This window comes from Mya arenaria, chromosome 3, assembly GCF_026914265.1.
Source record: "Mya arenaria isolate MELC-2E11 chromosome 3, ASM2691426v1".
Lineage (NCBI taxonomy): Eukaryota > Metazoa > Mollusca > Bivalvia > Myida > Myidae > Mya > Mya arenaria.
The window spans coordinates 13,593,337-13,616,848 of NC_069124.1; the positions used below are offsets into that span (position 1 = coordinate 13,593,337).

At 34.4% G+C, this 23,512-nt stretch overlaps 1 protein-coding gene across 4 annotated transcripts; it reads right to left on the reverse strand.

Moving 5' to 3' along the window:
* Positions 1-221: 221 nt before the first annotated feature.
* On the reverse strand, positions 222-23,494 carry LOC128227286 (receptor-type tyrosine-protein phosphatase kappa-like). 4 transcript variants are annotated; one of them, XM_052937683.1, is made up of 23 exons: positions 23,313-23,494; positions 22,772-22,855; positions 22,272-22,409; positions 21,887-22,018; positions 21,644-21,778; positions 13,161-13,290; positions 12,874-12,983; positions 12,346-12,539; positions 8,599-8,686; positions 8,261-8,334; positions 8,021-8,057; positions 6,746-6,843; positions 6,463-6,591; positions 6,107-6,261; positions 5,673-5,808; positions 4,700-4,855; positions 4,316-4,424; positions 3,850-3,923; positions 3,474-3,605; positions 2,864-2,989; positions 2,618-2,769; positions 2,069-2,204; positions 222-786 (listed from the first exon to the last, which is right to left on the reverse strand). In XM_052937683.1, exons 1-23 carry the CDS (start codon positions 23,410-23,412, stop codon positions 694-696), a joined length of 2,718 nt encoding a protein of 905 aa, XP_052793643.1. In that variant the 5' UTR covers positions 23,413-23,494; the 3' UTR covers positions 222-693. The 4 variants fall into 4 exon arrangements, with proteins under 4 accessions (XP_052793643.1, XP_052793642.1, XP_052793644.1 ...); XM_052937682.1 differs by having other exon boundaries at positions 12,874-12,995; XM_052937684.1 differs by having other exon boundaries at positions 12,874-12,995; positions 22,772-22,980; positions 23,313-23,353.
* Between the last annotated feature and the right edge of the window lie 18 nt (positions 23,495-23,512).

The following is a 23,512-nucleotide window of genomic DNA, read 5'->3' on the forward strand; positions in this document are numbered from 1 at the left end:
AATTTCTATACATAATCATATCCTGTCTTTGGAGTCATCAACTGTGAACTGCGTTAGTACCATAATTGGGTGTGGCTATACTGCAGGTGCTTACGCTTAATTTAAATGAGTGTTGACATGGTTTGATGGAACGTTAGCATATTCTGACCAAAATTAACACTATTTTGAATGAAATATAATGAATTTAAAAACAACAACGTGTTTAAGCGTGCTTTATTTATTAAAATAAAAAACATTAACGTCAGCATAGATTTATAGTATTTTAAGAAAAGTATGAAACATGTACATAAGAGGTATTATACGAAGTGGATTACAGTTATACTTATTAAAACCATGATAAAAATTGCATAAAAAAGCTTCTTAAAACAAAGCGATTTCTGTTCGAAGGCACTTGCTTTAGTCCCGCTTTATCAACAAATATATAGTGGCTTTTTTAAAAATCCCTATCGCATTGCGGAATTACAATACAATGCTTTATTATAAAGGGTCCCTTAATACGTCATTTTGCTATCGAACGAAAGTTTATTCAATGAAAGGCCTCCAGCCCATAATACATGTTACAGTGCAAAATCAAATATAACAAAATGCATATATGTAACATAGCACACACTTAACAAACAGCGATGTTTAAGCGGAATAAAATGTAAACACTTAGCAAATCACTGGCATTTGAATTTATAGTCTACTTCTTAATTAAGCATCACTTCTGGCAGATTTCAAGTTTGCATAAGTCATACTGCTCTCTAGGTACTTTGTTGTGACATTATGGCAATACACATACTGCTCCTGAAATGACAAAGGGTGGAAATCAGTGACCGACCAGAGCAATTCAGTGATTTAATGTAATGAGGGGGTTTCAAATCAGCATCGTTATCGCCATACCGCTCTCTCGCTACTTTGCTATGGCAATACAAATAGTGTTCATGAAAGGACAAAGGGAAAAAAGTTAGTGACTGTCCAGGGGCAAGTCAAACATTTAACAGTAGAGGGGCACACGCGTTCAATTAAGCATCGCTTTCACTAGATTGCAAGTTTGCATAAGTCATGCTGTTCTTTAAGTATTTTCTGTGCCATCACAGTTCATGAAAGGACAAAAGGCAGAAGTCAGTGCCCGACAGGTCGAAGACAATTAAACAATTGTAATGCCTGCATAATACCCTTTTTTCTATCAAAGGAGGCAATTGAACTTTAAAGGTGCTTAGCTTAGATGTATGCTTTTATATGGTTTAAATTAGCCATGTGTCATTTACCTGGATGTGCTTTTATCAATTCAATGCTGTTATTTAACAGTTTCAGTATCTGTTTAGATTTGTTGTGAAAATAAAACCAGTACATAATCCGACTTGTTTGTTATAAAATGTACGTAAATCCTGTAAATACTGATGCCTGTGTGGTATGCTTGGTTACACGTTGGCTGAACGTCGTTATCTGACCTCTAAAAAACTTTTAAATTTTCTACCAATTTACAACGTTTATTCAAAGTCAGTTTTTGACGTTATTATTGCGTCTATCCAAGGTCAATTGTTTGGTGGTTCCTGATGACGTTAGAATTTGACTCGCCTTTAAAGGCGCACATCATACCACGCCGTCCATTTGACATCTTTGACATGCCAGAACTTTCATCTCTGCATAAGATGAACACTTTACTCCAAACGAACTTAAAAAGTTAGGGACGTTCTAGTAACTCCGTGACTTGAGATGTCTCCAGTCCATCCGTCGTCAAATTGAAACCTTACAGACGTTATTAACTCGTACTTACTAGATTGTGGAGAAAACCCGCTGTATCCGTGACCTGAGAAGCCTGCAGGACATTCTTCACCAAAACGAGACTTACAAAGTATGGTACAATCTGGTGTCCCCGTGAACTAAGATATCTAAAGTCCATACTTTATCAAAGCGAGACGTAACCGATGCATCAAATCGTTCTAACAAAAAATGGGACAATTTACTTTATCCGTGACTGAATATGTCTCATGACCTAATGAATGGATACTTCACCATCGACTCAACATCTCTCCAAGACGTTCATCAGTACAATAGACAAACACTAACCTCAAAATGTACTTACCAAGTTCGGGACAATCTGCTTTCTCCGTGACCGAAGATATCTGATGACCTGTGGAATGGATACTTCGCCATCAACTCGACATCTCTCCAAGATGTTCATCAGCACTACAAACAGACCGCTCCTCTCTGCTCCATTCCTATTTTGTAAGTTAATTATACAATCAACGGGGCGGGAAGGAGCCACCAGTCTAATACTTTAACAAAGAGTTTGTCTACAGGCACAATGATCATATCCCTCATACATTCAACGTGACACATGAAGCCACACGAAAACATTGCAAAGGTTATTACAAAAAGGGATCGTTTAAAATAAGTTAGTTTTTCATAACATAAAGTTTAACTTTGACATTGAGCAATCTACGCTTCGTAATTTGATTTTTTAGTCTAAAGATATGAGAAAATATATTCACTAATATCATCACAAGGCTTTCGGTAAACATATAACAATGACTGAATATAACACGATTTTAAATATATTTTTTATTAAAATCGTTAATAGGAAATGATTTGATACATCAAATACATTGTAAACTATGTAGATCCAACTTACAAACAAAGCACAAGAATAGGTGAATCTTCATCATCTTCTGAAGACTGCTGTTCCTCCACCTCTTTTACAAGATTCAACAAAGAGCTGCTGTCTGGGGGAACCAATCGATTTCTAGTCCATTTCTTGAACTGAATGTGTTTGAATGTGCGTGTCTGTAAATACAATGTAGAGCATTTTAAAAATGTTATAACATTACCGCACTATGCAAACAAATGTTATTGCGCATAAGTTATAAAAACTATTTACCTTATAATTCAGCTTTAGACTGACTGTCTCTATTTGACAATCTTGCACTGAAGACGTTCGTTCTCGTCTGATTTCAAACGCGTCTATTTTCATTTTTTCTTCATTTTCAGGCAAGAAACGTCCAATCTGAAAGGGTAATTTTAAATAATTAATTAAAACATAATTAACCTTCGCGTGCTTTTCTCAGTGAAGCACAAACACATAAGTCAGTGGCAACAACATCGTTAATATACTAAACCGAACGCCTAAAACTTAGCCCTCCAAATATTGTCTGCGCTATTGTCATATTTCAAAAATGAGTACCTCTGTTGCATTTATCAGAAGATGATCAGGGTGAAGCCCAGAGAACAACTACTCATTATGAAACATTTAAGGTTGACCTTGACTTTCCAAAACGCTCTTTTGGATGCCTTTACAACAAACTGCATTTTGAAATACTTTATTCTTTAGTAACTGCTTGTTCATTCCATATAAAACAATATATTAATCCAAAATAAGATAGATAACTATATTTTCAATTTAGCATTATCAGGTACGTTTACAGTTCGGTTCAATATATTTTCGTCACCAGTGCATTTAGATTTCCACTTAAGTAAAATATAGTCTTTACCTCTTCTTTCCCACTATCATCAAATTGAACAACAATATTGATTTCCTCGTCTAGAATGAGTCTGCACACGTCGACAGCTGTACTTGGAAGAGGCAACTGGCTGATGATGAACCCCTTTGGGTTGGTGTAGCTCTACCGGAAATGAAATAGGAAATTGTGAGAATTTATCAGTATGTTACTTGCATGCTTTCCACATTAAATTCTTACTTAAACATTGTTTTCTCTTGATTCAAGAAATGTTCATATTCAAGTATAACGTAAGCTCGTCTCTACGTAAGCGGTAAATAACATCGACTTTTATCTAACTTGGTCAATGACAAATGTATATATGTATTACTGTGTAAACTGGATATTTCTTTTAATGCAAGTCACTTACCGGCATAAAGACTGCGTTAATGTAGTTGTTTCTCCCCTGAACTTGGCAGCGTAGGAATGGGCGATATTCATCCGCTGCAATATTTATAACTAACGTAAACGTTCACAGAACTTTGTATTTACACATAGCATATAATCTTGTACATGGAACCAACCAATAATTCCGAACAAACCATAGAACACTGCATCAACCAACGATAAGAAGGTTTTCACCCCTGCCCAATAACTTAACATCAGTATAACAATTTAAACTCGGGTTTCTCGAAAGAAAATGAGCATTCAAGTTGTTGAAGGCAATTGATTCTTTACAACATTTTTGCCTGCTACTGCAACTTATGTTATTAACTATTGGACAGTCCTAGCTGCCCCGTTTACGATCTTTTATAGTGGCACATTATAAAAACACAAATAAACTGACATATTTAAAGTATCATTATAGATTAAGTTTAGTAAGGTATATGACGTACCTGGAAGTATATGGTCAAATCTGTTTTTGCTGTTATTGTCAGGTAAAAGTGCATTTGTGCAAGCAATGTCGTCATCAACACTATCCATCTCAAGGCCTTTGTCTAAGTCCTGACAAAACCATATGTTTATGTATTGATCATTTTGTCGAAAATCAGATTTACTTCCATTCTTCGAAATGTAATGGTTGTCAAAATATGTTAAGTATATATGTATACATACGGTGTTTACGCATTATATAATAATTAAAAGCTAAGCGGAATATTACATACACGTCGTTTGTCTTTGATTTTATAAAATATTTAAAAACAATGCATTTTGATACACAATTTTACTTTATTTTATATCCGTCGAAAATGGAAAGAGAGTAAATCTTTAGATTTAACCTCGTATTGAAGACGTAATCTGGATTTTCTAGACTTTGATTTGGGTGCCACGCGGGACATGTCTCTAAAGGTATTGTCAATGAGCTCGTTTCGTACTGGTTCAAATGGGAGTACGAATAATTCCAACATCAGCCGGTGAAGGAGCCGGTATTGGCCCTGACGAGAAGAATTGTTAAGTACGTTTGAATAAATACTTCGAGTATGTGGGTCTTGTTTTGCACATGGTTCACTTAATAATTCTTTATGATGAACTATAACAAACAGAGCTATTAGAGCGATGACTACCGCCGCACGCCGCCTTGACTCAATACATTTCAAATAATTTAAGTCAAAACATATTAAAGTTAAAGTTATTATTGTTAAACAACGACAATGTTTACCAAATATGAGAATAATTTATGTATGACTATGGGAGCGCTTAAGTTAACGCTTTAATAGTAGAGTGTAAGTTCAAGAGCGTGTAACTAGCAAAATATATGTGTATCACTAGCAAACATAGTGTTCATGTGTATCAATTTGGTTTAAGAATGACCACTTTTAAAAAGTGTAAAACGTCTGATTAAGAAACTCTCATACCGCCAAACTGTACAACCAAGAGTCATGGGCAAATAACCCGTAAATGATTTGCTGCAACTGTAAATACGTGCTAAGCACTAGTAAACCATAAAGTGATCATGTGTATCAAGTTTTATTACGATTCCTCTTAAGCTGTGTAAGAAATGTGCTACAGAAACCTTTATATACCTACATAGTTCCATAATTCTTAAACGAATGGCCGCAATCGGCGAATTATGTGTTCAGAAACTCGTACACGTCATGTCTGGTATTTTTACCTAGCTTCAGAACAATGCATCCAACACTATAGATGAAGGTCGCTCCGTAAGTTTTACAACATACCGCCCTTCCGACCAACCGACAAACCAACCACCCCACATACAAACTGTGTGGTAACTTAACACTACAAGCCTCTTACCACTGTTTGCACCATGTTAACTCTGTCCTCTCTCAAATCTGTGACACACTGTGCAATATCAACAACTCCTGTCGCTCTTCCCTGGTCGTATAGATAATCCATGGCTATGAATGTCCCTGTTCTGCCTATCCCCGCACTAACAAATACAGTAGGAATTTGTTTGAAGATACATTTAGACGTCTTTAAAAAGAACACAAAAACAACAACTCATACTTCAAGCTTCAAGCGTCTCCCATAAAAATACAACAACACAAAGTAACGGAAGTCGATAAATGTTAACACATCCGACATTAAACTTTAACGCACATTCAAAAATAGCATTATATACAGTACAGTTTCTATAACAAAGCGCACAGGTAAACTTAGATATATATTGTAATGATGGAAGTCTTTGCATGTTTTGTAAATCAATTAATGTTAACAATGCTATGGACCTGCAATGCACAAGCCACGGATGTTTCCTTTGGCCATCACGAAGTTTAACTTTTCTCCAGAAGTGTACAAGGCTTATCGGACTTTGTGGTACGTCTTTGTCCGGCCAAGATGTGTAGTGAAACTGGGTCAGTTTACGGCGTTCTGATGGATGTGTCTGAAATATTCATATCTATAGTAAAACATTTAAAAGATATAGTTCAACGTCGACCTTTTACATCACTGGCATTTACAAAGGTCAAACGTTATTAGCAAATTGACCTTCCGTCTTTTAACATCAAATGCAAAAACGAAACATAGAATATAGAATAGAAAATGTAGTAAACATGTCATACTGAAATCAGTATAAACGCTATACCGTTCTGTGAAATCCAACTGTTCTTATACAGAAGTCAGCAAACACTTCCTCTTTCATCAATGTAACTTCGAAGTAGCCATAAGTCGTCTGATGCTTGAGTCCTCCGCCCCAATAGTGTAGACATTTCATCTGAAAACGGACATAAATGTATATAAAACATGCAAATTACAAAATGTTCAAAGGCAAGCATGTTGGCACTTTCATGTATGTTTTTTGTTCAAGTTTATGTTTTAAAATGTTTTCTATCACCTTTATTTGTTATGTTTGGATAAAAAATACAAACTTTTGTTTCCTCAACCAAATTGGTAACCATAACAACCGTTTGTACGTTTTGCTCCCAAATCATCTGCCAAAAATCCTCCATGTTAGATTCCACAGGACCTTTAAATGTCATTTAAATCACATTTATCTCAACATTTGTGATTGAATTGCTATATTAACATGGTTTCAATGGTGATGTTCACTTAAGAATATAGCCTCCAAAAATCGTTTTTAGCTCGTCCGTGTTTCAAGGAAAACGGTCGAGGTATTGTCATTGCTCTGCAGTCGTCGTCGTAGTTCAAACAATCACTTAACGACAAACGTGCAAGATTATAAGTATCTTCCATGGCCGAGAGTGTAAGATAGGTTCATTCCGACCCGAGCGTAGGTTTTTTTTGCGAAAACGAGGTTTACCGAGTTTCCGCAAAACACCCTGCGCGAGGGTCGGGATGAACCAATCTTACACGACCGGCTATGGTAGATGATTTTTCTCCCACCTCAGTTTAACAAAATTAAGTAAAATGTATTTTTTTGCTGGAACTCTTTTGTGCTTAGTGAAAATAATTGCGTATGGATATACGATAATTCGTGGTTGTCATGGATTTTCGCGCAGTGATTCAGAGTATGTGAATGGTCTGATCGGTCTTTAAATAGTTCTAAGAAGAGTGAAGCATTATTTCTTGAAAGGTGCGTGAAAACTGTTTTCTGGTGACATTTGAAGCGAGAAATAATTAACTCGCGTTCTAAATATTGCCACCAGACAAGGTTTCGATGGTGCGCTACAGACGACAGTCCTCAACAAGGGAGGTAATAACAATGTGGTGACCATTAAAAGAAGTTCCATACGGGCATTTTATCTTCGCCCGTGGGCAAGATATAAATTTCTAGCATGGTTGAATTATTGGATCTACTTATCTGAAGTGGGAGAAAAGAATTTCTAGCATGTTTAAATTAATGGATCTATTTATCTGAGATGAGTGAAAATCAAATAAACTTTACCCAAAGATAGTTAGCACATATATAGTAAAGTAAATAACTCAGGCTTTCATAAAGTTCGAGTTATGGCCGAGTTTCAGTGAAAACAACATATATAAATGGCGTTGGCGATCGCTCAGCGGCGCTTTTGTTTAATATATTTAATTTAATTTATATGTTTAGCAAGGACGATACCTCGGCTATAATAAATAAATAAATAGTATGCCCTTAGTTTTAGTTAAACTCAAACTAAGGACGTGCGTTGGCGTTAACTCCGCGGCGCTCTTGAAAAATATAGTTTATTTATACAATATGTACATACCCTGAGACGCAATATAGGTCTTTCTCTTTTGATATCCCTTAAACAGAATGTTACAGTTGTTTTATTTACGGCATATTAACTGTTTGATTTTATTAACACAAGTATATAAGTTATACACGCTGAACTAAAAGCATAATTATATAAACATTGGATAATTCAGGTCGAATTCCTTTTTTAAAACAAAGAACCTAATAACATATTATTGGTAAACAGGGATTTCTGTATACATTAATATCTTACTTGGATATGGCAGGCATTGATGTAATTGATATTTGCACTAGTTTCGGCTTGTAGAACAACTCTGGAGTGGTCGTCTGTAACAAAGTATTTACTTACATTATTTTTTAATTTATTATACATATGTAATATGTACGAATAAAGCCATATCTTATGCTACGTTATTATAATATATTGCTGTGTTTCAGTGTATTATAACCATACCATAATTTGTATACGAAAAGATTTAACGTAATATCACATTAAAGATTCCTAGTAAACGATAACAACATATGTTTGTACATGATTTTGTTAATCTTTGACTATAATTTAATAGTGGAAGAGAATGTATGTCAACTTACATGCATATAATCCCTTATATCGATTTTTGCCTATATTTTCGAAACGTTTTGCCGCTGTTGCAGGGAACTGTAAACCAGAAGGGATTTCCTGAAAAACGATACCACCTTATTGTTTACATTACGGAATTTTAAATTCATGTATCATTAAAATACAAATGAAATGTTATTGTTTTAACATAAGAATATCAACTTGGTATATTTCACCGTTTTGAAATTTAAGCCCTCTCACCAACGCAAATCGAACGTCAATTTTAACGATTTTATTTCTGAAATAACGTCACTTCCGATTACTACGGTGTTCCGTTAGGGACATACTGTCATACTGTATTCGACCTTATGTCCAAAAGCACGAAGGTAAAGGAGCTTAGGGATGAAGGCAAAATAACAAAAGTAACAAGGCGGAGAAACTCCTTCACCATAGTCCCTTCGCTCTTTCGCCTTTGTGTCTTTGCGTCTTGACCTTCGTCCCTTCGCTCCTTTGATTTCTTTCTTTCGGAAGACACAATGACCTAACTGAACACCGTTCGTAAGGGGCCACAAACTAAAAGCACTACCAGTAATGTGAAGACCGCGTTGAATTCCAGCGTGTTTTAGAAAGGTGATTACGCTATCAATATGATCAATCATACAAGATATTAAACATTATATTGAGTCTAATTATCTATGTCAGTATTATCAAATGTCTCTATGAAATTACATGTACGAAGGCGGAGAAGCAAAGGGATAAAGGCTACTTCGCTCCTTCGGCTTCAAATTTTCGTGCTTTCGTGTCTTCGTCTTAGTGTTTTTGCAACTTAGCCTTCATACTTTCGTGTCATCGCTAGCCCTAACAGAACACGTAGTATAATATTTGGCGCATTATGCAAAAAACTTCCATTTATTTTCGTTTTCCATCATTTTAATGCATACAATAAAAATAATTTTTAGGCTTCTAATATTGTTAACTTTTTTCATTAGTGGTAACAAGCCATAGAAACATGATATTCACCAACAAAAAATGATATTGCTATTTGCGAATCCACGTGTGTAACAAGGGGAGACGTTATTCCTATTCTTAAGCTATGACAAAACTAAAGACTTGTAAATAAATTAACGTGAATCACACCATTTCCCTAGCATTGGATTTTAAAGCGCCATGAATAAAAAAAGCATGTACATATATAATGTACGGATGAAATTCCGGCAATTGTTCATCATGTCAGAGAATGGACAGTCCGAAGCACGCAGAAAACACAGCGTTTAGGACCTTAATTTCATTTGGAATGACAACAGAGCTACAATTAAGCGTACAACCTTAATAGGAAATAAACTCGAAGGTGGACTGGAGTTTCTGAATTAAAATACTATTCTAAAAGGATGAAACTTAATTGACTAAATTCCTTAAAATAAAATAAAATGCAAAATGGAAAATAATCGCATCATATTTTCTTTATCAATGCGGACCAAATTATCTTGTCTTCAATATGAATTTAGACTCACTTAAATCCCTATCTGGACAAAACTTAAAACTCTGTTTTCCAACGAGACTTGATCATCACGTGGTTAGAATTTAAATCAATTTCAAGGTCAAACAATATTAAGAATGACTTTTATTCAATTCGAACTCAAGTTTTATGGGGAAATAAATATATTAAATTCAATAATAAATGTCTACTAGTCAAACACTGGATTGACTCTGGATTTATGTTTCTAATCGATATAATTTCATCATCTGGTGAGATAGACCTGAGAAGAATTGTGCAATAGTGAAATGTAACTGGATTTCAGAGGTAAACACAATAATAAAAGCTATCTCAAAGCACTGGAAAATTGTAATTAAATCGATTCAATCTGTAAACATAAAGATTAAAACGTGATTAAATCTTAAATACGGTCAAAAGCAGTTAGACGATCTCACCAATAAAGATATTTATCATTTATTTCGTAATGCTGTATTTGAAAAACCCTTTGCATGGCGATCATGGTATCTTATTTTACATTGGATGATTCCAGAAAATCAAGTTTAACAGTTCAAGTTCAAACTACTACATGACATCATGGCTACAAATCTAAACCTATTCTGCTGGAATATCTCAGCAAGTCCTCTTTGTAATCACTGCATTCACGTCGAAGACTATGACAACTTTCTTATTAATTGCCCGTTTCTCTCTCATTGTTGGTCAAAGACAAATGACACAATTAAACATTGTAATATACATCAACAGATGAAAGGCCTCGAAATACTTGTAATTGGATATAAAATTGAATACAAATAATATATAGAGGATATTTGTTTATTTCAGTGTAAGATCGTATTTTATTTCACGAGTGTCATAGAAAAACATATTTTCACTAATGGCAAAGCCACGGGTGAAAATGTAGTTTTTCTATTATCAAGAGTGAAACTAAATACAATCTTACACTGAAATAAACAAATTTTCTGTTTTTTATGCTTATTTTCGGAGTTTTTTTTAGTTTTTTTAATTTATTTCTTAATTACCCCCTTATTTGAAAAGGGTGGTATTTACTCAAAATTATAGCTGTCAACTTTGAGAAATAGTTCTCTGCTATTCACTCTTATAGTTTATTCTTCGCTCGTTTTATAAGTGCACATATGTTCCATCAAATAACGAAAACATTTTTATTTTAAGTGGGGTATGAATACATAAACAAATTACTACGCCGCTATTTAATGAATGAAAATTTGGAAGGTCAAATGTGTTAGCAAAACAAATGCGTACACTCATTGGATTTTAAAAATTCTTCTTAGTTTAAGACTGCATGTGCTTCATAGTAAATTAATATTCAGTCATCTTACCTTCAGAGACCAGTCTGTTTCGCTTGAAAACAGGTTTGTTTTCCAGGTAAAGAATGAATGCCACGCTAGTTTGTTGACAAATTTTGAGGCGTGGGTGGGGTAAAAAATATTTTACGTATTACAACGGCAAACAGTTCAAAATACATTTGAACGATGATATAAAATTCTATTTATGTTTGAACAGTTGTAATCGTCTGTAATTTGTTTGATATGAAAGCAAATGTTCCAACATTCAGCTTCAAGATCAAGAAAATGTCTGATAAACGGGATAACCGGTAATAAACGTTAAGTTGCTAATTTACAAATATATATTATAGCGTTTGATTATGAACAGTACATACGTAGCGTTCAGATATAAGCAGTGCATATATAGCATTTGATTATGAACAGTACATACGTAGCGTTCAAATATGAGCAGTACATATATAGCGTTCGATTATGAACAGTACATACCTAGCGTGCAATTATGAACAGTACATGCACAGCGTTCAATTACGAACAGTGCATATATAGCATTCGATTATGAACAAAACATATATAGAGTTCTATTATGGGCAATACATACATAGTGTTCAATTATGAGCAGTGCATATATAGCGTTTGATTATGAACAGTACATACATAGCGTTCAATTATGAGCAGTGCATATGTAGCGTTCGATTATGAACAGAACATATATAGCGTTCTATTAGGGGCAGTTCATATATAACGTTCAATTATGAGCAGTACATGTATAGCGTTCGATTATGAGCAGTACATTTATATAGCGTTTAATTATGAGCAGAACATATATAGCGTTTAATTATGAGCAGTACATATAAAGCGTTGAATTATGAGCAGTACATACATAGCGTTCAATTATGAACAGTACATACATAACGTTCAGTTATGAGCAGTACATTTATAGCATTCGATTATGAGCAGTACGTATATAGGAAAGAAAACTTTACCTGAAAGGTCCTCTCGAAGAAGCTAATATCATTGTAGTGTACATTCAAATACCCCGTAAGTTCACGGACAGCAATGGGACTGATAGAATGGTTCACCTTTCTATGGAAAGCTTCTGTATTGTAATATTCACCCGGTTCATCAAATGCTGTTATGTAATCAGCACCAGAGGCCATACATGTTGCATCGCCGATGTCTTAAATAAAAACGTCCCTCGGTAAAGCTATTTTGATACACGTGTGGTCCGTGTGTAATGTTTGCACGTGTGTATGTGGTGTATTTAAGTTTGTGTCTCTAGATCATTCTCGTTTCGACCCTTGCCTCTTTAAAATACAGGATGAAACAGTATGTTGAAAGGAAAAGGCGGACCAATATAGCGCCCAAAATTTATGATGACCTGGCACATATTCATATCATTGCATTTAGCATTTTTAACATGTTTATATATAAACGTTTTTACGTTTCAAAAGATATATTACGCACAAATGGTCGAAAAGTGCATACTTTTACGTCATTAAACATGTTTATACCGTGTGCAGTGCTCGTCTGCTGAACAGCAGCGGTGTTGATGTAAACATTGTTTTCCCCATCCATGTTCGTAACAGATTGGTCAGCTTCAGTTCCATTTATATCATTCGATCTTGCTTTCCGTCTGGACAAATCATGAAATACATTGTACAACAACACTATGTGACCAAACAGTCATTTACATTTCTTAGGAATGCACAACTGTTATTCAATAACTTTACGAGAAAAACGCAAAACATGCGATTTAAAGTAATAAGAAAACAAGCTTAATTATTAAGTTAGTTTGTACCGTCTGATTGGTTTGACCTTCCTTCGCCTTATATATATCACAGAGATGACAAAGCCGACAGCGATAAGAAGAACAATCCCAACGCTCCCGCCGATTACGAATCCATTTGCATTATGCTCCGCTTGTCCTCCTGATGTGGAATAAGAAACAATGCCGGCAAGCAAATTGTACATGCTTAGGGCGGGGTTTGACCTCCGTTAACCAATGAAAATCAATACGGAAATACCCGAGGTACATGTACAATCCACCTTCGGCACTTCCATAAAAGGAGTGGAGAAAACATATAATGAATACACGTCTAAAGAGTACTTCTTTTGACCGGAAATTATATTTCATAACTCTACAATAATATTACAAAACGAACAGGGTTTGTCGTAACAATTGGTTTTTTACCCCACATCCTAAAAAATACCGTCTAAACCGGATATCTAAATAATTAAGATAAATGTATTTATGCGCATTTTACGACAGTTGATGTAAACAATTATTTGAATATATCAATATCATGATGCAATAACACGGATTTAACGTTGTTTTCACGGTGGGTTGAACTAAGAATTATACTTGTCATTGTAAATTGAATCGTTCATACGTTGCTGTTTGGACACCATAATGACATAACGTTGGTTTTTACGTAATGAACAAGCTAAAGTGATGAAAACGGTATCCACATCAAATCCAAAGTGGGTGGGGAAGGTCAAAACATAAAACGTTGAAAATGCTTGTTTTGTTTAGATTTGAGAAACGATCTTTTTGGGGGTTGAAACATTCATTCTTGGCGACATGTTTGGGGTTATTTAAGAGTTGAACAAATTTTACAAAAAAAGATTTTAACAGATTATGGATCAAAAAGCATTCACATTATTACGAAAAAAACTGTCGACATAAGTACTTCGTCATTATGTCAAAATGCCACAGAATACTTATCCAACAATGTCTTGAGAGATCTTGATAATATTTTGTAAAATAAGAATGTTATTCAGAAAAATAATGAATTTTCGCGGTTGAAATTCATTTCCGCGTTACAAAAATGCATAAATCTTGGCTGCAATCAACACAAATCTACAAGATATTGTTGATTGGGAAGTCCCGATAAATTTGACTCTCAAACATATTATTTTTGCTTTACGACATTTCCGGGAAAGCGTAAATTTATGCTTTTTGAATAGAAATCTAATAAAATATTCTTTTCATAAAAATTGTTCATGCTTGTTATAAGTCATGCTTGTTAAATATTGAACATCAAAACTACATAGAAGTTGATTTTTTCAATATTTTAGATTTTTGGTCCTTCAATCGACTTTTTCATCGCTAAGTAGTGAAAACTAAATCTAAAAAAAAAATGTTTTTCATTAAAAATCATTGTGCATGATTATGGTAAACCTGAGAAGAAAAGTGTGCCTGATGTGGGGCTCAGACTCACGTCCGCAGGAACACTAGCACGGCGCTCTTGCCAACTGAGTTAAACGGGCAGCTGGTCACACAGGCTAGACTCGTCCGCCCATTAAAGGGGCTGCGTGTCTCACAGATGATAAAATAAACATTAATATTTTTGTCATGGCAGAGTGGGGCAGATGACTCGCGAATACTTTAAGCGATAAAGATGTATGAATGAAATTACAGAAAACCACTTCAGCACAAATAATGAAATCAAATGTTTATTAATTCATAATCTGTTTTTCAGGGGAGGGTTCTGGAGGGGTTTCCCCTCCCGACAATCATCAGATTTGGCATGTTTGACCTGGTTTCAACAAGCATAATAATGTGAGTATTATAGATTATGAACCAGGGGGAGATTTCAGCATAAAAGGCAGCGTTTCTTTTTGGCAGAATTACATGATAACACTATAGTTACAGCGTCTTACTGGTAAAAAAAAATACCAAGGTTTTCAGAAGGATACCTTTAGGCGAGATGAAATGTATTGACATGTCTCGCTTAAACTGGCACATATTTCCGCACAGAACTTCTTTAAGTTAGCCTCTTTTCAAAATTATTCAATGCTAGACAGTTTAAGACAAACTCTTTCCTACAAAGTAAAAAATGACATGGGTGGGTTCGGGAGGGGTTTCCCCTCACGAAAAGCAATGTTTATAATACCTTTTTTTCTGCATATAATCAGAAAATGCGGGGTCATCAGTTCAGCAAAAAAAAACAGTGGCGTTTTTCACAATATTTTTCAGAAGTTTTAAACATGCTTGTAGATTAGTGATTTTTCTTCATGCAGTGCAGTGTGCAATTTACTCTTCCTAACTGCTGTTTCGACTTGAGATAGAATATGGCCGAGAAATATTTTCTTCTCAATTATTTCTTCAAACACTATATGAATCAATATGAATTACTTAAAAAGCGATATTGTTCATGTAAAATTAACAAGACATTTACAATGCCAGCTCTAATATTGTAAAGCATAGGTGATTTATAGACATTTATAAACAATAGAAAAACAATATTTCACTTTTTCAACATATTGATATTCTTTTACTGTTTGAAATTTCAGCCAGCTCTCAAATAAATATTGAATGCCAGTGCTAAGAGGGCTGGGACACAATTTGAACAACTTCATTACCAAAATAATGTAACCTTTGTATACAAATTATAATCTGTTGCCCTACTTCAATAATTATAATTGAATGCCATTTAATACACTTTTAGGGTCTAAAATTAAATTATTATGTTTGTGATAGATCGCAAAATATTTCAGTTCGTTACTCTTAAAATATAGCTTTTGATTCTCACTCAGTGAAATTCATGTACATCAGGATTTTACACTAAAACAAAACAAATTCACTATTTATTCTTTCTTTCAGTTATCGCATGGGGCGTGGTTACATTTGACTGGTGCATTAATGTTTTATGTTTTTAAAACGTTACTAACGGTTTTAGAAAAATGAATAAAAAATCATTTTTTTGAAATAAGATATAAAAATCTGCGATCAATTTTTTTGTCAGCAGTCTTATATAACTTGTTTATTATGCATTTACACAAAAATCGTCTCGTTAAAAGACAAAAATAAGAAAGTTGTCTTAACGTTAAATCTGTGGGAGTGCAACTTTAAGGGACACCAAATTGTACATTTGCAAGAAAAAAAAGAAATAGTGAAAACCTCTGCTAATGGCACAATGCTTCTTTTGCTGTTTTTTTGTGTTTTACCAATTTAAAATGAACTGTTTGAGTACCATATAAATACCTGTTGATTTAAAAATATTGTCAGTATATGAGTCTGTTCTTATCAAGTCACTTTTACATGCTAAATATTCACAATATGAACTGGCAAATAATATATTTGCTGATTTTTGGACCATCTGGTGTCTAGCCCTTTCATAAACCATCTAGCTGCCAATGTGAGTTTTAGATACATATTGGACAGTTTCATTGGAATTTATTTAGTATAAAAAATATGTTTCATGGCTAAAAGCGTAGTACTTACTAAGGGCTTTTTCTATAGTACCCATGGGTTTGACTTTCGGACCCATTCCCAAAGCAACATATAAGATGTTTTTCCCAATCTTCAGAAATTTTGTTTTAGAAAGTCTTTTAAAATGTACTGGTTCATTTTCAACATCCTAATAAATTATGTGATGTAAAGTTTTTTTGATAACTGTACTCAGAAATCATTGATTTTCATCACATTCAGATATATCTGTATGAAATATTATCTGTCATGATTGATTAATTGCAATAGATATTTACACCTAAGGATTGATATTTCAGCCATTTTGGTTCTATTAAAGGGAATTAAACTAATATAAAATCATTTCCTAATTCGCAGGAGACTAAGCTGTCGAAGCTTTTTCTTTTAACAGTTAATTTTTCCAATTTCAGCATTTTCATGACGCAAAATTATCCAAAATGTCTAGGGTCTTTTTCCCGAATTGGGCAGAAAAAGCCCTGTTACTTAATAATAATTTAGGAAAAATGTTATTCAAGGGACATTTTCATACACTTGAGATCTGTTTTTGTAATGATACAAAAATAAGCTGATTCTTCCATCTAATACAAAAACTAAATAATGTCTAAACTGTCAAATGTGAGGTTGCATTTGTAAACTTCATCTTTGTTTAGGAAATCTGTGAATATAACTTTCACCACCCAGTATCGATATAAGAAGTAAAAAATATTCTAGTAACTATTTCCTCATGTCAGGGACAATTCAATTAAAAAATCAAAGGAAAAAACTGTTAAATACTATCATGTTGTTGTTTTTTCTAACTCTTAATAATATTTATTCCCTGATGTTGGTCGGTTTCACAGTCGGAGCAAAACTTAAAAACTACTGGATGGAATTGGATTAAACTTCATACAATGGTAGAGCATAGTTAGAGGAAGTGCCGTGTACAATAACCATAACTCTATTCTTGCTTATTACTGAATTATTGCCCTTTGTTACTTTTTTGTCTGGAGTATAACTTGAAAAGTACTGGATGGAATTCATTGGAACTTCATACAATGGTAAAGCACAATGAGAGGAAGTGCAGTGCACAAAACCATAACTCTATTTTAGCTAATTACAGAGTTATGGCCTTTAATACTTTTTTTCTTGTCGTGAGCATAACTTGAAAACTGTTGGATGGAAATTAATAAAGCTTCATACAGTGATAGATCATGATGAGAGGACTTTAGTGCAGTGTATAGGAACCTCAATTCTATTTCAGCTAATTACAGAGTTACTGCCCTTTGTTATTTTTTCTTGTCTGGAGCATTACTTGAAAACTATTGGATGGAATTTAATAAAACTTCATACAGTGATAGATCATAATGAGAGAAAGTGCAATGTATAGAAACCTCATAATGAGAGGAAGTGCAATGTATAGGAACCGCAATTCTATTTCAGCCAATTACAGAGTTATTGCTCTTTATTACTTTTTTTGTCCGGAGCATAACTTGAAATCTATCGGATGGAATGTAATAAAACTTTATACAATGGTACAGCACAATGAGAAGGAGTTCAGTGTACATGAATCATTACACTATTTTAGCAAATTACAATGACAATAGTCCATAAAATAAAGTTGTCATTTATAGGTTGGCTTTCCAAATAGTTGACTGCAATTTCATATCAGGGCGGCGTTCGGGGGTATTAACCACCTTCAGTGATAGCTCTAGTTACCTTTCAGGTGGCCCTGCAGTGCCAGATGAATGCGGTGGTTTTGTCTTTGCGCAAAATATAGCGGGGAATGGGCCTACCAAGAGTCCCTTGGGTACGGGGGCATTTGGCAGAGATTTTACCATCTGTTCGTCCCCGCAGAGCGGAGATTTTAGCCGGGGTTGGCTTGACCGGAAGTCAAAGTCCCTGCTATTCCCCGGACCTGGGGGGGGGGTTAAAATTGACTGGTGCATAAATGCCAGCTTCACCAACTCAACTCGAAGCCTTTAGTGAATGTCCTTATGAAAATACGATTTTTAGTACATGTAATTACATCAACCAGGTGACATTTTTTGTAGTCCAATTCCTAAATAACATAATTAATTTGTTATTGTTTGTAACAGGTTGGAGATGGGGATGATGACGGACCTGCCAGCCGAACTCAAATTGGATTAGGCATCATGCGGTAAATTATTAGTATTTCACAACCACTTTATGAAAATGTATCCAAACAGTAGCGGGTTCGAATCTTTTAAGTTTGTTTCATTCCTAAATAACATTGTTTCATGCTGGTTGTAAATTATTTCCGGTCACGGCCATGAGATTATATCATTTTCTAATAAACTATTTTGTTTGCTTTTTTATAAATTTCAGGTTTTTGACTTATCCCTCAATACTTCTTAATATATTTCAACATTCTGTAATAGCACAAATGTATTGGTTCTTTTTTTTATAGCCACCTGGTTGCTGAAGTTTGAGAGGACCTTTATGGACAAAAAATCCTGCTCAAGATAGTTCTGTCTGGAATTCCATACCATCTCCAGAGTATGGAAAATGTCTTCAAGTAAGAAGAGATTCAAAGCAAGTGCATTTCTGACTCCTCCAAAATGCTTCTTTGTAGTCAATTACCTTGGAGTTGTTTAATACTTAATTTAATTGCAAAATATTCAAACATGATATATTTCATCTATTTTGTCTTGATCTTTGAATCCGTCAAATTACACTATGACTATCATTATGTGACTATATCAAGGTTATCAACGTTGACGCCATTTGATAATGACGTCATTTCCTGTTCATTATATACATACAACCTGATGAAGGCCGAATGGCAGAAACGTTGTTTTATAAATAGATAATTTGTGTTGAAGTTGGACTTCTTAAATTTTCACCATATATGAATATATCAAATTTATGACTACATAAAGAAGTGTGTATGCCTCAAATGATTGTTAACTGGTATATCTTCACAGTAGTAGTTAGTACTTTTATTCTGTTAAAACATTGCATTTATGTTATTTGCAGATTCTGATGTGCCAGCAGCCTGAAGTGGTCAAACAATTTGAAACTGGATGCAGCACAGAATCCCATATTTCAAGAGAATGCAGATGTTAGTCAACCCTGTCAAACTTGTTTGTGTGAATAATACAAAATGTGACATTTACAGCAAATATGTAATAATTGAGCAACGTATAGACAATTGCAAAACTATGTTATGTTAATTTTGTGCCATATTTAGCATTTAAAACCAGATACTTTCAGTTTTTGCTGGTTTGTTCGGTTTCTTTTATTCATGATTTTTTTTTCAAGAAGACACCAGTTCGGTGTATAGTACTTATGGTGTTTTAACTGTCAATGAATCCAAGATCACTGTATGTTGTTGAACTGATATATATGTTAAACATTGAAGATCCAGCTGTCAGTACAGAAAACATTGATTGTGCTTTTGAGAACACTGAATTTTATCAACATAATTTGGTTTATTGGGTCTTTTGGTTTATACCTGATTTTAGCAAAGCTGTTTACAATATTCATTAATTGAAATTTAGATAATTTTGATCATTAGACAGGATGTTTGTCAGATTTGTCATTGCAAACAAATTATTTTAAAGTTTATTGAAAGCATCGTTAAGATGATTCTGTAATTAAAGCAGAATTGTATTTGCCCTTAAAATCTAAACAACACATTTGTTCATAATTGACATTTTGCAACTTTTTTGGCGGGGGTGTGGTGTATGATTTTGTATCACTGAGATATTTTGCAGATAATTTTCCAGAGCTGCTTGGCTACATATTGTTCATATACAATCATAATTATTAGTAACTGATTAAATGTTTTGCCATGTTTTACCATCATATTTAAATAGATTTTTGCCCATTCAATTCTAGTTAAAATTATAATAACCCCTGCTTGTTACATACTTCAGTGCAACATTATTGATATGTGATCATTTTTAGATTGACTATTCGAAGAATAAGGAGAGCTATCCTAGTCACCCGAGTGTCAGCGTCAGCATTACCACTTATGTAAAAGTTTGCGTACCACCTCAAATATTTTCAAAGTCCATTGACATACTGTTTTGAAACTTCGCACGCGTGTTCACCATCATGCTCCCAACCTGTACACAGGAGGAGGTCACTGTATCGAGCATTTTGACATAATTATGCCCCTTTTTTACTTAGAATTTAGGTGTAAGTTTGCGTACCACCTCAAATATTTTCAATGTCCATTGACATCTGGCTTTGAAACTTTGTACGCCTGTTCACCATTATGCCCCCAACCTTTACACAGGAGGAGGTAACTCTATCAAGCATTTTGACAAAATTATGCCCCTTTTTCAACTTTACAATTTATGTAAAAGTTTACGTACCACCTCAAATATTTTCAATTTATGTAAATATCTCAGCACATCATGTATTGCATTGAAATCTAATATAACAGTGATCAATTCATGTTTCTCCAAAACTTTTCAATCCATACACCGAAAAGCGGCGGAATAGTCCAGCGCGCTGTCTCTGTGACAGCTCTTGTTTTTATTTATTTTCTGTTTGTAACATATTCCTCAAATGCGTTTGTGTACTTGATCTCAAATGCATAGTAGCTTTATTTAAGTTAATTAAGAAGAATAACTCTAAACTTCATATAAAATATAAAGTAATGCATTATATATAATGTATACACTATTATTGAAGATTGTTGCATATACACTAAATAAATTGCTAACAGCAACAAAACTGCTTGTTATTTAAAAAGTTTTATTAACATACACAATAAAGCGTTTCCCTTTTACTCCTAGTATGTTTTACGTAGTCATTAAGTAAGCTTAAAGTGTTCGGCAATAGCACTTCAAGCCCGTAGAGGCAGCGCCTTAATTAATATTAACTACTGTTTTGTTGAAGTATGGCTAGTGCTCGATATTTAAAAATAAGTTCAGAATATTAAAAATCAGGTCATGTTTTTTAATACAGACATGTTTATTGTGGCATGTATTGATATTGTTTAATTAACTTATATCATTGGGGACAGATGGCCAACTCACTAATATCATAGGGGACATGTACATATTTCAAGACATCCCGGTATTTAGCACGTTAAATTATGTAGTTAAGCAACATACCAATGGCTTGACAGGTATCGCCTGTAAAACCGGGTAAACAGCCACCCAAGCAAGAACCTTCTTTCTTGTCACACCCTGCAACGCAGTGTCCACACGGTTTTGAGCAATTAGTGCCATACGTTCCATTTTCGCATTCTTAAAAGACGAAACAGTAATCCCATATTTACCAAATAAAGAAGAAAAAAAGTGTAAATCAAAATACAAATATGTATATTAATGTATTTTTGAGTCAGGTTATCGTACCTTTGTCGCACATTTTGCCTGTGTACCCTGCTTTACAATATTTACAAGTGCCGTCTAGTTTGCTACACGTATGGACGCAATTAAGACTGCAAATACTATTACAATTGGGTCCATACCTTCCATCTTCGCATTCTACAGCAGAAAAGAAAATACATGTAAAGCATTATGGTATGAGCCTTGTAATACAACTCGGCTAGCATCGATTTACATTTTCATGTATCGCCACTCACTGTAACATTTCATAAATTTTAGACTCATAGTTCAAAGTTATGAAATTGATGCTATCTGAAAAAAGTTTCCTTTAAAAATGTATATCCACTGATATATTTGAGAATATTATATACTTTCATCACATTTGGCTCTTAAGCTACATTCTACTACTCACCATCTGTACAATTTTGAGTATGTTTATAGCCCGCTGCACATGTCTTGCAGTGTCCATTGCTTACGTTGCACGGAGCTCCGTTGGAACACTGACCACATGGGTGTTCGCATTCCTCCCCCCACATGCTGATGCTACAATCTGTTTCATTAAGGTAATAGTGACAATTAGATTGGACTTGCAGCTAGAACATATAATGAAGGTACAACTAACACTCACTTACTTAAAACTTTTTGTTTTAAAAAGGAATGAAAACTACAGGAAAATAGAGTCAAGTGGCCCAAAACGTTCTGTAAACTTGTTCAACATTACAATGGTCAACTTTAACAGACAAATATCATCTGGCAAACTAGACAGATTCTATAAAAATATAAATGAAACAGTTATAATAAACAAGATAACCCCTTCTTCCGACTGTTAGTACGAATAGCATATCACAACTAATGATAAATCATTTAGTGAGATTTAACCCGCTTCTCAAGAGTTAAGCCCAAGTTAAATACTTTTGTTGCACATGCCGTCCTTGCCCGTCCACCTGTTAACACAGCCTGAAGTACAAACACCCGTAAGTCTGTCTTGCATAGAACCTGGGACAAGACAATGACAGGGAACAGAACAGTTGTATCCGCAGTAGTTCTCCGGACAAATTGAATGACAATACAATGGAAACTACATGGATAAACCTAACCAAAGGTTCAAGGCCAACCGAACACTGAACAGAAGAAACACAACGTTATAAGACAACACATTCACATAATATTGTCATTAAACTAGTGTTGTACTGTCAATCAAGTGAAATACATTATTTCGAGTGTTTACCTTTACTTAAATGCATCAAAAACAGGTCTTGTTAGTGAAGACACAAACATCGCATAGGTCGTATATGAATATGCCCGTTAGTCAAAACATCAGTTGTAATTAAACATGAAAAATGAATAAATAGCAAAATTGTGTGTACGAATGGAAATTTGACGATCATTGAACTGCACTTTGTACTATGAATCAATGTGCATGTTTGTTCGTGCGTTATTGTCAATGACTTACGTGCAAACACTTGGATTTCACACACAGTAAAGTGAGAGGAACCATTCATTTGTTGTATCCTTAAATGTTGCCCTTTTGATGACAGGAAGATCCCTGGCATAGGTCGTGAGTCCGTAGCATTATCATAAATCGTTTTGAAAGTCCCTCCGTTAGATACGGCAATAGTAAAGTCAGTAGCAAGGAAACCAGCTGAAACATTG

Excerpts from the sequence above, each read along its gene's own strand:
- LOC128227286 (XM_052937682.1), bottom strand. The coding sequence starts at position 23,412 with ATGCCAGGGATCTTCCTGTCATCAAAAGGGCAACATTTAAGGATACAA. Across the intron at positions 6,844-8,020 it reads GACCTATATTGCGTCTCAGG|GTCCTGTGGAATCTAACATG; the intron begins GTATGTACATAT and ends TGACATTTAAAG. Across the intron at positions 3,924-4,315 it reads ATTTGACCATATACTTCCAG|CGGATGAATATCGCCCATTC; the intron begins GTACGTCATATA and ends TAAATATTGCAG.